At 44.7% G+C, this 18,665-nt stretch overlaps 1 protein-coding gene across 5 annotated transcripts in view; it reads left to right on the plus strand.

Annotated features, from left to right (window-relative positions):
- The first annotated feature begins 16,462 nt into the window (after positions 1 to 16,462).
- The window catches only part of otofa (otoferlin a), a 655,153-nt gene continuing 652,950 nt past the window's right edge, over positions 16,463 to 18,665 (plus strand). For all 5 annotated transcript variants that reach the window (XM_070884403.1, XM_070884404.1, XM_070884402.1 and 2 more), the window contains exon 1: positions 16,463 to 16,541. In XM_070884403.1, coding sequence (XP_070740504.1) covers positions 16,463 to 16,541 — 79 coding nt within the window. The remainder of the gene's footprint in view (positions 16,542 to 18,665) is intronic.

Below are 18,665 nucleotides of genomic sequence, written 5' to 3' on the forward strand. Positions count from 1 at the left end.
ATGTGGTATATTTGGACTTTCAGAAGGCTTTCGACAAGGTCCCACACAAGAGATTAATGTGCAAAGTTAAAGCACATGGGATTGGGGGTAGTGTGCTGACATGGTTGTCAGACAGGAAGCAAAGAGTAGGAATAAATGGGTACTTTTCAGAATGGCAGGCAGTGACTAGTGGGGTACCGCAAGGTTCTGTGCTGGGTCCCCAGCTGTTTACACCGTACATTAATGATTTAGACAAGGGGATTAAATGTAGTATCTCCAAATTTGCAGATGACACTAAGTTGGGTGGCAGTGTGAGCTGCGAGGAGGATGCTCTGAGGCTGCAGAGTGACTTGGATAGGTTAGGTGAGTGGGCAAATGCATGGCAGATGAAGTATAATGTGGATAAATGTGAGGTTATCCACTTTGGTGGTAAAAACAGAGAGACAGACTATTATCTGAATGGTGACAGATTAGAAAAAGGGGAGGTTCAACGAGACCTGGGTGTCATGGTACATCAGTCATTGAAGGTTGGCATGCAGGTACAGCAGGCGGTTAAGAAAGCAAATGGCATGTTGGCCTTCATAGCAAGGGGATTTGAGTACAGGGGCAGGGAGGTGTTGCTACAGTTGTACAGGGCCTTGGTGAGGCCACACCTGGAGTATTGTGTACAGTTTTGGTCTCCTAACTTGAGGAAGGACATTCTTGCTTTTGAAGGAGTGCAGTGAAGGTTCACCAGACTGATTCCCGGGATGGCGGGACTGACCTATCAAGAAAGACTGGATCAACTGGGCTTGTATTCACTCGAGTTCAGAAGAATGAGAGGGGACCTCATAGAAACGTTTAAAATTCTGACGGGGTTAGACAGGTTAGATGCAGGAAGAATGTTCCCAATGTTGGGGAAGTCCTGAACCAGGGGTCACAGTCTAAGGATAAGGGGTAAGCCATTTAGGACCGAGATGCGGAGGAACTTCTTCACCCAGAGAGTGGTGAACCTGTGGAATTCTCTACCACAGAAAGTTGTTGAGGCCAATTCACTAAACATATTCAAAAAGGAGTTCGATGTAGTCCTTACTACTAGGGGGATCAAGGGGTATGGCGAGAAAGCAGGAATGGGGTACTGAAGTTGCATGTTCAGCCATGAATTCATTGAATGGCGGTGCAGGCTAGAAGGGCCGAATGGCTTACCCTGCACCTATTTTCCATGTTTCTATGTTTCTATGTAAAACTGCACTATCGAAGGTGCTGTCTTTTAGATAAGACATGAAACTGAGGCCTCTCAGGTGAATGTAAACAATTCCATGCACTTTTTGAAGAACAGCAGGGGAGTTCTTCTGGTGTGCTGGCCAATATGTATCCCTCAACCAACATCACCAAAAAAAAAAGATTATCAGGTAATTTATCTCCTTACTCTTTGTGGGACCATTCTGTGCACAAATGGACTGCCACATTTCCCTACATTACAACAATGACTACACTTCAAAACTCATAAGTTCTGCAATCTTTGTCTCTCTCTTTTAGTGATGCACGTTCCAATTTTACAGAGACATCCTTTGTACATACACTAGACAAAGTATCCATACACCTTCTACCACAAAATTGTAAAAGAACTACGAAAAGAACTAGAATTAGACTAAGAACTAAGAGTGAAAACTGAAACTTTGGCGTCAAAAGCAGCATCTTCTATATTCTTAATTTCCAAAGAAACCTCCTCAATTCTATTGATCAATCTGAGTGACATGCATTGGAAGAGTTTTGGTGTCACTCATCTTGCACAGCCCTGGAGGTCTCTTGCTGGCCTCCAAATCAATGAAGTACTGGCACCGAGACATGCCTAGCACTAGTTTATTACCTAGCTTCTCAGGTCTTTTCTCACAAAAGTCTCGCACAGATCAGATAAGTCAGAGCATCTTTATGTCCCCTTAACAATCTATCTCCAGGCTTGAGATCTTGAAGGTTTGTCTTCTATCACGGGTAAGGAACATTTTGTTTACATAAGCCTTCGTAGTTTAATTAGCATTAAGTCCTTCCTGGCATTCAGTCTAACTACTGAGTACATTTTGAGGACACATTTAAAGCAATTCTTAGGCCAGTTCTCCTAAACTGGATCTCCTAATGTTTAGTTTGAAGTACCGCAGAGCATTAATTACAGCCATTCAGACCAGGCATTAAAGATAAGCTGCACAGGTAAGTCAACTTAAAAATACACTGGCTTTTTTACATAGGATTACATAGGATATATGGCACAGAAACAGGCCATTCGGCCCACCAGTCGATGCCGGCGTTTATGCTCCACACGAGCCTCCTCCTGTCTTTCCTCATCCAAATCTATCCGCATAACCCTCTATTCCCTTGTCTCTCTTATGCTTGTCTAACTTCCCCTTAAATGCATCTATACTATTCGCTTCAACCACTCCCTGTGGTGGCGAGTTCCACATTCTCACCACTCTTTGGGTAAAGAATTTTCTTCTGAATTCCCTATTTGATTTCTTGGTGACTATCTTATATTGATGGCTTCTAGTTATGCTCTTCCATACAAGTTGACTAAGGAGGTGGTACTCAGTAAGATAATGGGACTAAAGGCAGATGCATCCCCTGGACCTGATGGCTTGCATTCTCGGGTCTTAAGAGAAGTAGCAGCAGGGATTGTGGATGCATTGGTTGTAATTTACCAAAATTCCCTGGATTCTGGGGAGGTCCCAGCAGATTGGAAAACTGCAAATGTAATGCCCCTATTTAAAAAAGGAGGGAGACAAAAAGCAGGAAACTATAGACCAGTTAGCCTAACATCTGTGGTTGGGAAAATGTTGGAGTCCATTATTAAAGAAGCAGTAGCAGGACATTTGAAAAAACAAAATTCAGTCAGGCAGAGTCAGCAAGGATTTATGAAGGGGAAGTCATGTTTGACAAATTTTCTGGAGTTCTTTGAGGATGTAACGAACAGGATGGATAAAGGAGAACCAGTGGATGTGGTATATTGGGACTTCCAGAAGGCATTTGACAAGGTGCCACATAAAAGGTTACTGCACAAGATAAACGTTTACGGGGTTGAAGGTAATATATTAGCATGGATAGAGGATTGGCTAACTAACAGAAAACAGAGATAAATGGTTCATTCTCCGGTTGGCAATCAGTAACTAGTGGGGTGCCACAGGGATCAGTGCTGGGATCCTAACTATTTACAATCTATATTAATGACTTGGATGAAGGGACCGAGTGTAATGCAGCCAAGTTTGCTGATGATACAAAGATGTGAGGAAAAGCAATGTGTGAGGATGACACAAAAACTCTGGAAAAGGACATAGACAGGCTAAGTGAGTGGGCGAAAATTTGGCAGATGGAGTAAAATGTTGGAAAGTGTGAGGCCATGCACTTTGGCAGAAAAAAAATCAAAGAGAAAGTTATTATTTAAATGGAGAAAAATTGCAAAGTACAGTGGGACCTAGGGGTACTTGTGCATGAAACACAAAAGGATAGTATGCAGGTACAGCAAGTGATCAGGAAGGCCAATGTTAACCTTTATTGCAAAGGGGATGGAGTATAAAAGCAGGGAAGTCTTGCTACAGTTATATAGGTTATTGGTGAGGCCACACCTGGAATACTGCGTACAATTTTGGTTTTCATATTTATGAAAGGATATACTTGCTTTGGAGGCAGTTCAGAGAAGGTTCGCTCGGTTGATTCCGGAGATGAGGGGGTTGACTTATGAGAAAAGATTGAGTAGGTTGGGCCTCTACTCATCGGAATTCAGAAGAATGAGAGGTGATCTATCGAAATGTATAAGTTTATGAGGGGGCTTGACAAGGTGGATGCAGAGAGGATGTTTCCACTGATAGGGGAGACTAGAACTAGGGGGCATAATCCTAGAAAACTGAGATGAGGAGAAATTTCTTCTCTCAGAGGGTTGTAACTCTGTGGAATTCACTGCCTCAGAGAGCTGTGGAAGCTGGGACATTGAATAAATTTAAGACAGAAATAGACAGTTTCTTAACCGATAAGAGAATAAGGGATTATGGGGAGCGGGCAGGGAAGTGGACCTGAGTCCATGATCGGATCAGCCATAATCGTATTAAATAGCAGAGCAGTCTCGAGGGGCCGGATGACCTACTCCTGCTCCTATTTCTTATGTTCTTATGTTAAGTGGAAACATTCTCTCTGCCTCCACTCTGTCAAAACTATTCATAATTTTAAAGACCTCTATTAGGTCATCCCTCAGCCTTTTTTTTAACAAGAGAAAAGAGATCCAGCCAGTTTATTCTTTCCTGATATGTATACCCTCGCATTTCTGGTATCAACCTTGTAACTCTTCTCTTCATCCTCTCCAGTGCCTCTATATCCTTTTTATAATATGGCGACCAGAACTGTACGCAGCACACTTTGGGCTGGATTTTCTTTTTGATTGTGTCTCTGTTAATATCCTGGAAGAAATGATTGCCGCCTGGGCAGCCAGCTTCCAGCACACCGTCGGGAAATTTAGTGCTGGTTTTGCCGCGGCGCTGAGCAGTACCGCCCGAGAGCTTCGCACCGGTGTGCTATGCCCCTGTTATCGTCCCGAGCTGAAAATTTGTTTCACGCTGACACCGTAACGCCCCGTAGCCAACCCGCCAGAGAAAGCTGCCGTTCAGAGCTGTACCGGCAGCGGTGAGGGAAGGGATGACTGTAAGAGGCAATTTATCTTTATTTGGGGTGAGGATGGTATTGTGAATGTTTTTTGTGCCGATTTTCTTTTCCAGGGAGGCCTCTCTTAGGGCGTTTCGAGGCCGGGTCTTTAGCAATGGATTTTTGGTTGCTCACCCGGCCTAGCACCCTAAGAGAAGTGTGGAACGTCTCTCCACAGGATGCAGCAACTGAATTTGTTGGCTGCCGTCACAAACCATTTCCCGGCGCAAAATTTACCAACCCGCCGCCATTGGCGTCCAAAGATGCCTCCAACCGAAAATCGAGCCCTGTGTGTGGTCTAACTACAGTTCAATACAGATTTAGCATAAATTCCTATTTTTCAATATGTCTAGAAATAAACCCTGTTGCTTCGTTTGCCTTTTTTATGGCCTTGCTAACCCATTGCGCAACTTTTAGCGATTTGTGTATTTGTACTCCGAGATCCCTTTGTTCCTCTACCCCACCGAGACTCTCACCCTGCAAGTAATAAGTGTTCTCCCTATTCTTCCTACCAAAATGTAATACCTCACATTTATCTGGGTTGAACTTAATTTGCTAATTATATGCCCATTCTGCAAGTTTATCAATGTCCTCCTGTAATTTGTTGCAGTCCTCCTCAGTATTGCCTTTCCCCCTAATTTGGTATCATCCGCAAATTTAGAAATTGTATTTTTGATTCCAAATCTAAATTGTTAATATAAATTGTGAACAACAGTGGTTCCAGCACTGATCCTTGTGGAACACCATTACCCACCTTCTGCCACTGTGAATAGCTACCCTTTACCCCTACTCTCTGCTTTCTGCCTTGGAGCCAACAAACTATCCATTCTGCTACTTGTTCCCTGACTCCACATTCTCTGAACTTGTTAATCAGTCTTTTATGGGGTACCTTATCGAAGGCCTTTTGAAAATCTCGATAAATTACATCTACAGCATTACCATTGTGTACTCTCTCTGTTACCTCTTCAAAAAATTCAATGAAGTTGGTCAAGCAAGACTTTCCCTTTTAAAATCCATGCTTCTATTTATTATTATATTTTTGGTTTCTAGATGTTCTTCTATTTTCTCCTTCAATAGGGATTCCATTATTTTTCCTACCACTGATGTTAAGCTGATTGATCTATAATTCACTAGACATGCTCTATCCACCTTTTAAATATAGATATTACGTTAGCTATCCACCAGTCCTTTTAGGTAAATTATTTTAGATACATTTTCCAATATAGCTCTTGAGGTTATTTTGGATGTATTTTACTTTGTGTTTTGGATCACAACATGGAGGAAATGTTTCTGCTGGACAAGAAGCCCAGTCATTGTTGCCAGTCTCAGAAAAAACTAACCATGAAGAAATCCTTTTCAAGAATTGAACAGAATAGGAAGATCTTTGAAAAGAGGAGATGTGTAAATTGGTAGTCACAATTCCAATGCCCATTCCACCTCAGGGTGCACCAAAGCACTAATAGAGTTCAATTGGTCTTTGGCAAGTTACTGTTAAGTTAATGTTAGGAGCTGTATGAAAAGTGAGCCAATTACTAAAATAAAGATATTTGCTGGCAATTTAATAGATGCACTTATTTGTACTTCCAAAATTGCAGCATTGACTCTGATTGGCTCTCAATTATCACATGACCTATTGCTGATTGGTCCCATTGGAGGGTAAGCCACACGCTGAAGTTTCTCTGGAATGTGTAATTGGAACTGCCCAGCCCAAGTACTGACTGACTTTGCAATGTGTAATTCAATCCATTCTGACTTCAGAAGCCAGAGAGGACAGATTGCCACCAACCCAGCAAAAGCCTCCCAAGTTCCAGCCGAAGTCCCTTACCCCAGCAAAAGTTCATGACCTTATGCCCCCCACCCCCCCAGCTAAAGTCCCTTACCTCAGTGCTAGTGCTGCCTCCCCCAGCCAAAGTCCTTTACCCCAGCGAAAGTTCATGACCTTATGCCCCCCACCCCCCCCCCCAGCTCTCCCTCTTCCCCCCTCCACTGCCCCCCACCCCCCCTCCGGCTCTCTCTCTCTCCCACTACCTCCAACATTTTCTCTCCCACAGAAGGATGCAGCAGAAAATGTTTCAGCAGCAATGAGCTCCACGCAGGCTCGTGGCACCTACTTCCAACTTCCGGCCACCACATACATCGCACTGAGCATACGTGACCGAATCGTGGGGTCCATGCTCAAAAAGGGGACCGGTTCCAATGTGCACATGCGCAGAAGAACACACAGAACTAGTACAAACAGTCACTCTTTAATAGGCAACAAGAGACTCTCTGGACAAAACAATTATAAGTGAATCCCAATTTATTTTTCTCGAAGTGCTCTGTGCATTGTACCCCTGTACTTTCTCGTTGATGAAGTAGCCACTCCACCCACTGGTTCAGGCTGGCATGACACCCCAAACAATTTTGGGTTTGGGCCTAATATAAATGCTTTTGGCAAACTGCAGGAATCAAACTGTTGCCCAGCTGCAGTTCGCTGGTTGTGGGAGGGCAGGAAATCAGCTGCTCCTATGCAGCACCAGCCAGAAGGTCAAGTCTGTGGGGGGAAGGGGGGGGGGGCGCATGCTGGGGGAAGAGGGGCAATCCTGGAGTGGAGCTCGAGTATTTTTGTGGGCTTAGGAGGAGAACTCTTACTTTTCCCGGGCCCACAAAAATAAAATTTCAACATTTCCTGGCACAGTTTTATGAACCTCCAGTGATCTCTCTTTTACCTGAATTTTGCAATCAGGATCTTACAATCAACACAGGTCCCCGATTATGTATTTAAGCAGCCTTACAGTTGTTTTACACACATATTTTGGCACCCATCATGGTTGTGAGTACATGCACGTAAATAATACCACTATATTTTGTTTGAATCATTTTTTGCATAAAGCCCATTCAGGATGTCAGTGTGGCAAGATGGTGCAGAATAGGTATGCATGGCAAGCATTTAAAGGATTGTTAGGTAATCTGAGTGAGAGGAAAATATTTGTAGCATGCATAATTGCCAGTCTACTTGGTATATGGTAATGAGCAGTCTTACCTTGTCTGATTTGTAGCCAACTATTTTTGGTGGTGGAAACAGCGTGGTCAAGAACTGCGACATCTTCCCGTACATATGCTACAGCTTGCCTGTATGCATGGTGCCCTGCAGTACCAAATAGGGCAACCATCTTTTGCCAGAATACAAAGGTAAATACTGCAGATGCTGGAAAACTGAATTAAAAACAAAAAATGCTGCAAACACTCAGCAGGTCAGGCAGCATCTGTGGAGAGAGAAACAGAGTTAACGTTCCAGGTCAATGACTTTTGGTCAGAACTTGAAAAAGTTAGAGATGTAACAGGTTTTAAGCAAGTGCAGAGGCAGCGAAATAGGAAGGGGAGGAAAGAACAAATTGGATGGTCTGTGATAAGATGGAAGGCAGGAGAGGTTAAATGACAAAAGGTATGCTTGTACAAGGCAAAAGGATATGGTAATGGAACAAGTAAAGAAACAAAAGATGGGTCTAAAAGAGTTGTAACTGGAATAGCAGAATCATCAACAGCTACCATCTGAAAAAATGGGACCAGAGATTATGATCTGAAATTGTTGAACTCAATGTTGAGTCCAGAAGGCTGTAAAGTGCCTAATCGAAAGATGAGGTCCTGCTCCCAGAGCTTACATTGAGCTTCATTGGAACAGTGAAGGAAGCTGAGGACCGCGAGGTCAGAGTGGCAGTGGTGCGGGGAATTAAAGTGACAGGCAACTGGAAGCTTGGGGTCACGCTTGTGGACTGAACCCACTCAGCCTTTTTGTCTCCCCAATGTAGAAGATACTGGATTGTGAGCAGCGAATACAGTAAATTAATTGAAAGGAGGACAAGTAAATCGCTGTTTCACCTGGAAGGAATGTTCAAGGCCCTGGACGGTGGGAAGGGAGGAGGTAAAAGGGCAGGTGTTGCATCTCCTACGCTTGCACGGGAAGGTGCTGTGGGAAGGGGAGGGGATGTTGGACGTAATTAAGGAGTGGACCAATGTGTCGCAGCGGGAACGGGCCCTTCGGAATACTGAAAGCGCAAGGGAAGATGTGTTTGGTGATGGGATCATGCTTGAGGTGGTGGAAATGGTGGAAGATGATCCGTTGAATGTGAAGGCTGGTGGAGCCCTATTGTGGTTCTGGGAGAGAGGGGAGGAGATAAGAGCAGAAGTGCGGGAAATGGAACAGACACAGTTAACCTCGGTAGAGGGGAATCCTTGATTGAGAAATAGGAAGTCATATCAGAAGCACTAGTATGGAAGGTGGCATTGTCAGAACAGATGTGACAGAGATGGAGAAACTGTGAGAATGGAATGGAGTCCTTATAGGAAGCGAGGTGGGAAGAAGTGTAGTCAAGGTAGCTGTGGGAGTGAATGGGCTTATAGCGAATATTGGTCAATAGCCTATCCCAAGAAATGGAGACAGAGAGATTGAGGAAGGGAAGTGAAGAGTCAGAGATGGACCATATGAATTAGAGGGAAGGCTGGAAATTGAAAGCAAAGTGAATGAAATTTTCCAGTTCGGGCTGAGAGCAGGACACGGCACCAATAGCCATCAATGTACTGGAGAAAGAGATGAGAGAGGAGACCTGAGTGGGACTGGCACAAAGAATGTTCCACATATCCCAAGAAAAGGCAGGCATAGATCCCATGTGGGTTTCGATAGCAACAACTTTTATTTGGAGGACGTGAGTGGAGTCAAAGGAGAAGTTGTTCAATGTGAGAACAAGTTTAGCCAGGCGGTGGATGAGGACTGGTTGGGCCTCTGTTCAAGGAAGAAGCAGAGCTCCTTCAGGCCATCCTGGTGGAGGGTTAGAGGTGTAGAAGGATTGGACGTCCATGGTGAAAAGGAGATGGTTAGGTCAGGAAACTGGAAACTGGTAAAGTGGCAGAGGATGTTGGAAGAGTCGCAGATGTAGGTGGGGAGAGACTGGACAAGGAGAGAAAAAATAGAGTTGAGAGGGGGAGTTAGGAGGAGGTGTTGGAGAGTTGCCATTCAGCCTCCACAAGGTAGAGGTGGTGTGCGAAACAAAAGCAGCGCCATTCTTGTCAGCAGGTTTGATGACAATGTTAGGGTTCGATCTGAGAGAACGGAGATCAGAGGAAGGTCGACTGAAGTGAGTGAGGTAAACAGAGAAATTGAGATGGCCGATGACACACCCACAGTTTGCAATGACAAGCTCTTGAGAGGGTAAGAGACCAGAGAGAGGGGTCTAGATAGAACCAGAGTTCTGAAAATGGGAGAAAAGGTCAGTTGTGTGGGGGGAATACTCCTCATCAAAGAAGAGGGCATGGAGGTGAAGGTGACGGAAAAAGAGCTTGGCATCTTTTGCCACATTTCTTCCAGCAGTACATGGACTGGTGCATTGGCAAATCAGGGATTTATGTATGCCTCTGCTCCATTGTGACAATGATTTGTATTGCGGTCAAAGTCATCTACCAAAAATTCCCTGTCCTTGTTTCTAAATTCCTGCACCAGCACTACATATCCTGCCATCCAAACATCAGGCTCCCACTGCTTAGTACCTTCCATGCTGAGAATTAGCTATACATACATACTTAGGCCGAACCCCAGAAGATTTAGCATGTGCAACTCTAGTAGGTGAAAGTTTGCTGCACTTGACTTCTTCTCAATCCATGCACACGCAGGAAATCTACACTGATCTGTAATTAAACTGCTCACAGATGTAAAAAGCTTCAACATTTCTTATCTAGGGACAATTTTGCTTAATTTTTAATGTAGATTTCATGATGAATTTGACATAAACCAAGGTATTTTGTACATTTATAGTATCATCTCAGTCATCATTATAGGCAGTCCCTCGAGTCGAGGATGACTTGCTTCCACGCCAAAAAGTTCACAGGTGTTTCAATGAAGGACCTAATATTCCAGGTCCCGAACTAAATCCTGAAGGGTAGAAGATGCCTGTGCATGGATTTTTATTTTTAACATGTGGTTACTGTTGCACACCAGCCACCACATGGGCTTGACAGAGCTAGGTCTTGGTCCAGTTGCAAGGGTTATCCAAGACGACTGGAGACCAGCTCTGCTGCACGGACCTAGTGCACACACATATCGCAGTGTGGGCTGGCCCGTGCTGCCACTGGGCCCTCGCCTCTTCTGGGCTCCAAACTCACGCCTCTCCTTGGCCCCGACCTCGCCGCTCATGTTGTACCTGCCCACGCTCCAATCAGCCATCTGGATCTTGGTGACGTCCAATCCAGTTGCCCTCTTCGCTGCCATTGCTCTCCTGCTCCAGCACGTGCTGCTCCCTGGAGTGGTATGCTGTCACACTGCTCCTTCCACTCCCCGGCTTGCTCGCAGGTCGGGGGCCGGTCAGTAAAGTACCAGATGGACAGTGGAACAATATCCCAAGCATGAGTCAGCAATTTCAGGAGACATGGGGAAACTCAGAGTCCCCCTCATCACCGGCCGCTCTCCTCCTCCGTCGGTATGTCAAATGACCTAAGCAATGTCCTCTGGTAGTTCCAGTTAAAAAAAAACTTATGCCATAGGTTCTTTTTCTGAACTGTACATTTTCCGCCTAAGCATTTTGTTTAACTTCGGATAATTCTGAAGATCTTTCTGGAGAGGGAGGGTGAACAGCCAGTTGTTGTGGTACATGTAGGTACCAACGATATAGGTAAGAAGCAGGAAGCTGAATTTAGGGAGCTAGGAGTTAAATTAAAAAGTAGGACCTCAAAGGTAGTAATCTCTGGATTGCTACCAGTGCCACGTGCTAATCAGAGTAGAGGGAGCAGGATAGTTAGAATAAATACATGGCTTGAGCAGTGGTGCAAGAGAGAGGGATTCAAATTCCTGGGACATTGGAACCAGTTTTGGGGGAAGTGGGACCTGTAAAAAGGGACAGTTTGCACTTGGGCAGGACTGGAACTGATGTCCTGGGGGTAACATTTGCTAATGCAGCTCGGGAGTGTTTAAACTAATATAGCAGGGGGAAGGGAACCTATGCAGTGAGACAGGGCGAAGTAATATGGAGTCAGAAACAGATGGTAGAAAGGTAAAAAGCAATAGTGGAAGGCCGAGTAAACAAAGGCAAGAAACAAAAAGGGCCACACTACATCATAATTCTAAAAGGACAAAGGGTGTTAAAAAAACAAGCCTGAAGGCTTTGTGTCTTAATGCAAGGAGTATCTGTAATAAGGTGGATGAATTAACTGTGCAAATCGATGTTAACAGATATGATGTGATTGGGATTAAGAGACGTGGCTCCAGGATGATCAGGGCTGGGAACTCAACATCCAAGGGTATTCAACATTCAGGAAGGATAGAATAAAAGGAAAAGGAAGTGGGGTAGCATTGCTGGTTAAAGAGGAGATTAATGCAATAGTTAGGAATGACATTAGCTTGGATGATGTGGAATCTATATGGGTAGAGCTGCAGAACACCAAAGGGCAGAAAACGCTAGTGGGAGTTATGTACAGACCTCCAAACAGTAGTAGTGATGTTGGGGAGGGCATCAAACTGGAAATTAGGGGTGCATGCAATAAAGGTGCAGCAGTTATCATGAGTGACTTTAATATGCATATAGATTGGGCTAACCAAACTGGAAGCAATACAGTGGAGGAGGATTTCCCGGAATGCATAAGGGATGGTTTTCTAGACCAATATGGGGGGAGGCCATCTTAGACTGGGTGTTGTGTAATGAGAGAGGGTTAATTAGCAATCTCGTAGTGCGAGGCCCCTTGGGAAAGAGTGACCATATGGTGGAATTCTACATTAGGATGGAGAATGAAACAGTTAATTCAGAGACCATGGTCCAGAACTTAAAGAAAGGTAACTTTGAAGGTATGAGGTGTGAATTGGCTAGGATAGATTGGCGAATGATACTTAAGGGGTTGACAGTGGATGGGCAATGGCAGACATTTAGAGACCGCATGGATGAACTACAACAATTGTACATTCCTGTCTGGCGTAAAAATAAAAAAGGGAAGGTGGCTCAACCGTGGCTATCAAGGGAAATCAGGATTGTATTAAAGCCAAGGAAGTGGCATACAAATTGACCAGAAATAGCAGCGAACCCAGGAACTAGGAGAAATTTGGAACTCAGCAGAGGAGGACAAAGGGTTTGATTAGGGCAGGGAAAATAGAGTACAAGAGGAAGCTTGCAGGCGGACTGCAAAAGCTTCTGTAGATATGTAAAGAGAAAAAGGTTAGTAAAGACAAACATAGGTCCCCTGCAGTCAGAATCAGGGGAATTCATAACGGGGAACAAAGAAATGGCAGACCAATTCAATAAGTACTTTGGTTCGGTATTCACTAAGGAAGACACAAACAACCTTCCGGATATAAAAGGGGTCAGAGGGTCCAGTAAGAAGGAGGAACTGGGGGAAATCCTTATTAGTCAGGAAATTGTGTTGGGGAAATTGATGGGATTGATGGCCAATAAATCCCCAGGGCCTGATGGACTGCATCCCAGAGTACTTAAGGAGGTGGCCTTGGAAATAGTGGATGCATTGACAGTCATTTTCCAACAGTCCATAGAATCTGGATTAGTTCCTATGGAGTGGAGGGTAGCCAATGTAACCCCACTTTTTAAAAAAGGAGAGAGAAAACAGGGAATTATAGACTGGTCAGTCTGACATCGGTAGTGGGTAAAATGATGGAATCAATTATTAAGGATGTCATAGCAGAGCATTTGGAAAGAGGTGACATGATAGATCCAAGTCAGCATGGATTTGTGAAAGGGAAATCATGCTTGACAAATCTTCCGGAATTTTTTGAGGATATTTCCAGTAGAGTGGACAAGGGAGAATCAGTTGATGTGGTGTATTTGGACTTTCAGAAGGCTTTTGACAAGGTCCCACACAAGAGATTAATGTGCAAAGTTAAAGCACGTGGGATTGGGGGTAGTCCGCTGATGTGGATTGAGAACTGGTTGTCAGACAGGAAGCAAAGAGTAGGAGTAAATGGGTACTTTTCAGAATGGCAGGCAGTGACTAGTGGGGTACCGCAAGGTTCTGTGCTGGGGCTCCAGCTGTTTACACTGTACATTAATGATTTAGATGAGGGGATTAAATGTAGTATCTCCAAATTTGCAGATGACACTAAGTTGGGTGGCAGTGTGAGCTGCGAGGAGGATGCTCTGAGGCTGCAGAGTGACTTGGAGAGGTTTGGTGAGTGGGCAAATGCATGGCAGATGAAGTATAATGTGGATAAATGTGAGGTTATCCACTTTGGTGGTAAAAACAGAGAGACAGACTATTATCTGAATGGTGACAGATTAGAAAAAGGGGAGGTGCAATGAGACCTGGGTGTCATGGTACATCAGTCATTGAAGGTTGGCATACAGGTACAGCAGGTGGTTAAGAAAGCAAATGGCATGTTGGCCTTCATAGCGAGGGGATTTGAGTACAGGGGCAGGGAGGTGTTGCTACAGTTCTACAGGGCCTTGGTGAGGCTACACCTGGAGTATTGTGTACAGTTTTTGTCTCCTAACTTGGACAAGGACATTCTTGCAATTGAGGGAGTGCAGTGAAGGTTCACCAGACTGATTCCTGTGATGGCGGGACTGACATATCAAGAAAGACTGGATCAACTGGGCTTGTATTCACTGGAGTTCAGAAGAATGAGAAGGGACCTCACAGAAATGTTTAAAATTCTGACGGGTTTAGACAAGTTAGATGCAGGAAGAATGTTCCCAATGTTGAGGAAGTCCAGAACCAGGGGTCACAGTTTAAGGATAAGGGGTAAGCCATTTAGGACCGAGATGAGGAGAAACTTCTTCACCCAGAGAGTGGTGAACCTGTGGAATTCTCTACCACAGTAAGTTGTTGAGGCCAATTCACTAAATATATTCGAAAAGGAATTAGATGTAGTCCTTACTACTAGGGGGATCAAGGGGTATGGCGAGAAAGCAGGAATGGGGTACTGAAGTTGCATGTTCAGCCATGAACTCATTGAATGGCGGTGCAGGCTCGAAGGGCCGAATGACCTACTCCTGCACCTATTTTCTATGTTTCTGTGTTTCTATGTTTCTATAACAATCTCAAAGTGTTGGAAGATGATGCTATCAATGCAGGTCCTTACTGAATAAATTAGGATTCTAAAGGCAGATATTGTAAACTGGCGGTCAGATGCACCGTCTTTTGGTCACGAGGCTAATTTACAGTGTCAGGCGAATGAGTTGAGAAAAGATCAGAAAAAATTGAGTTGTGAGAAAAGATCGGAAAAAATTTCAGCTTGGAAATGAGCCATCTGGAAGGTGGTCTTATAGAGGTATATAAGATTGTTAAGGGTATAGAAAATTTTAACCTGGAATATTACATTAAATGAACTGCAGAAATACAACTAGGGAACACGGGTTAATACTGGAGAAGGATACTTTTCGGACAGATCTCGGGAAATGCTACTTAAAAACAAAAAATGATCAACATGTGGAATGAGCTTCCAGATAAAGTAGTGGAAGCAAAAGCCTAGAATAATGTCATCATCATAAGCAGTTCCTCGAAGCGAGGATGACTTGCTTCCACGCCAAAAAGGAATGAGTTCACAGGTGTTTCAATGAAGGACCTAATATTCCAGATCCCGAACTACATCTTAGAAGATGGAAGATGCCTGTGCTTGGATTTTTTTAACGTGTGGTGGCCATTGCACACCAGCCACCACACGAGCTTGACAGAGCTAGGTCTTGGTCCAGTGGCAAGGTTACCCAAGATGACTGGAGACCAGCTCTGCTGCACGGGCTGAGCGAGTGTGGGCTGGCCCGTGTTGTCCCTGTGCTCTCGCCTCTACTGGGCCTCAGACTCACGCCTCTCCTGCAGCCGTCACCCTCCTGCAGTGGTATACTGTCACACGCTACTCCCTCTGATGGCCCCGGTCTGCTGATGGTCTTTCAGGCCGGGACCGCGCACGTTGCTCCCTCTAATGCAGCATTTAACTAACAGTTGGATGCTGCAATGGGGCGGGAGGGTTTGCAACCTCTCCGGATTGATAAATCAAATAGGCCAATTGCCTTCCTCATTGGTAATTATGTTGTCATCTTGTAAATCAGACTGATCCTTGGATGAGCTGGACTTGCTGGTTGGACAACACGGATCCCCCTTTATACACCCTGATGTCATTGTCACTTGTACCTTCCACTTATCAAGGGCAGTCTTCATCTCTGTTTTGTATCTTATCCCTGCTTGATCATGTCCTAACCTGGTTTTATCTTTTCCTGAGTTCCACGGAAAAGGATAAGTTTTACTTGTTCCTATCAGTTGCACCTTCTCTTCTTCGTTCATTTCCACGTATTGACTGCCCAACTGGGCAACCAATAGATTATATTACAAAATGCACATTGTAAATCTACAGCATGTCACTGTATCTGAGACTACTGCCATATTCCGGTCCTCGGGGCTTCCAAGGATATAACAAGACAGGAATATGACATAAATAGAATTAATTATGTGTCACAATTCATCATAACCCTCAATGCACCAGGAACTCCTTTCAACATATATGTGTCTAGATAAAAGTGCAAAGAGATCTCGTGCACACATTAAAAATGCATCCGCTGCAGTTTCAAAACGAGTCAACGTCCCCAACAGCTGGATTAACCCAACTGACGGATGTGGAATGATATTACTGCGGCAGTAGAGCAGCTTTAAAAAAACATGTCAACGATACACGAAACCCGCTCTGTTAATGAAGCTTCTAAATTATTTAGGGATTCTTAACAACAAACTGGATGAACTGCAGTGACTTGTACAGAGGGGCGGAGACGCTGGGCAGCGGGTTCTCTGTGTGTAACTGAGCGAGAAACGCGAGTCAGAGTGCAGCGGTACTTACTCCGGGAGCAACACTAACTCTGGCCGGACTCGAGTCAGCATGGCTCTCATAGTCCACCTGAAAACCGTCACCGATCTCCGGGGCAAAGGCGACAGGATCGCCAAAGTAGCCTTTCGAGGTAAATGGAGAGACCTGTTTGTAACTCTAATATGCAGAGTGCATTTGCACGGCAATACGCCGCATCTGGATGCAGTGGTGTGTGTTTGTAATGATGCCAGATAATAAGAGGTGGCACAGACCAAGGTGTCCATGTGTCAAGTGACACCTTAGCCAGTCGGGTGTATTGACTGCGTTGTATCGAGCTTCGGTCTGACCCTGATGAAATCCATCCAATTTTGGCACCAAAGAAAGTTGTGATGCCCAGAGAGCTGGCGCTGCGATTGTAGACTCGAGCTCCGGGTATTGAAGTCGGTCCAAACAGTGGTGCCAAGCCGAGTTAACTAATTATGCTAACTATGGTGTATTATGGTAGTTCATCTATTTAACTAGGTATGACAACTATGGGGTATTATGGTATTTCAACAACAACAACTTGTATTTATATAGCGCCTTTAACGTAGTGAAACGTCCCAAGGCGCTTCACAGGAGTGTTATGTGATTTTAAAAATTGACACCAAGTAGAAATTAGCGCAGGTGACCAAAAACTTGGTCAAAGAGGTAGGTTTTAAGGAGTATCTTGAAGGAAAGTAGAGAGGGGGAGAGGTTTAGGCAGGGAGTTCCAGAGCTTGGGGCAGAGGCAACAGAAGGCATGGCCACCAATGGTCGAGCGATTATAGATTCTCAGGAGAGCATTCCATCTTTATATATATATATATACACACATATATATCATATAAATGCCAGTTCTTTCTGTTTTAATATATATTACTATTGGTTACCACAGTAGCAGTTAGACATTTTGTAATATATTATGCACTGTGATGTGCACACAAATCCTCAGTTAAAATCTTTATGACTTATGCAGCCACTGGCGCGGTGACTGGAGGAAGTAGCGGGTGCCCTGGTACTTATGGCAATGTTTCCCGTTGTACTGGATAGTGTGGGGAGAGCTGTGTGATTCAGTGTGTGCTGGACCATTTCTTTCGCAGATTAGTATTGGCTCTCGGCGCTCCTTGTCCTTCCTAGAGATTGATTTGCACGAGTTCAGTTTTTGGAAGCTGTCAGTCCGGTTTGTGGGACCGGTGGCTAGGGGGACGTAGAGTCGGCAAAGAGGGAAGGAGGAGCAAGGGGAAGCAGACAGTGTTGAAAGTTGGATCTGATGGGAAGGCGGTTAGTCACCAAGTGGTCAAATGAATTGTATACCCGAGAATGGAGAAAGGCAGACTGAAAGGGAAAACAAAGGAAGTCAACGGGCAAATCCCGAAAGAGAACCTCCGGTGGCTCCTCCATTCCCGATTTCCCGTTCTGCGGATAGTGAAGAAGGGAATAGTCAGATTGTGTGAGACTCGGTTTGGGCAAAACATTTATGCAGTGATTGTCCGTGTCTCATCGCACTTTCCAGCTGGAGGTCCGTAGCCATGCAGGTTACAGCACATCCAAGCACCCGTTAAATGTGGTGAGGGTTTCTGCCTCGACCACCATTTCAGGCAGTGAGTTCCAGACCCCCACCACTCTCTGGGTGAAGACATTTCCCCTCATATCTCCTCTAAACCTTTTACTGATTACTTCAAATCGATGTCCCCTGGTTGTTGACCCCTCTGCCAAGGGAAGTAGGTCCTTCCTATCCACTCTATCTAGGCCCCTCAATTTTATACACCTCAATAAATGTTTTGCCCAAACCAAGTCTAACACAATCTGATTATTCCCTTCTTCACTATCCGCAAAACGGGAAATCTGGAATGGAGGAACCACCGGAGACTCTCTTTCGGGATTTGCCTGTTCACTTCCTTTGTTTTCCCTTTTAGTCTGCCTTTCTCCACTCTCAGGTATACAATTCATTTGACCACTTGGTGACTAACCGCCTTCCCATCAGATCCAACTTTCAACACTGTCTGGTCCCCTTTTCTCTCCCCTTGCTCCTCCTTCCCTCTTTGCCGACTCTACGTCCCCTAGCCACCTCAGCCTCCTTTGTTCCAAGGAAAACAAACCCAGCCTAGTCAATCTTTCCTCACAGCTAAAATTTTCCAGACCAGGCAACATCCTCATAAATCTCCTTTGTACTCTTTCCAATGCAATCACATCTTTCCTATAGGGACTGAGTGTAACGTAGCCAAGTTTGCTGACGATACAAAGATAGGAGGAA

Source organism: Pristiophorus japonicus, chromosome 7 (assembly GCF_044704955.1).
Source record: "Pristiophorus japonicus isolate sPriJap1 chromosome 7, sPriJap1.hap1, whole genome shotgun sequence".
NCBI classification, from domain to species: Eukaryota; Metazoa; Chordata; class Chondrichthyes; family Pristiophoridae; genus Pristiophorus; species Pristiophorus japonicus.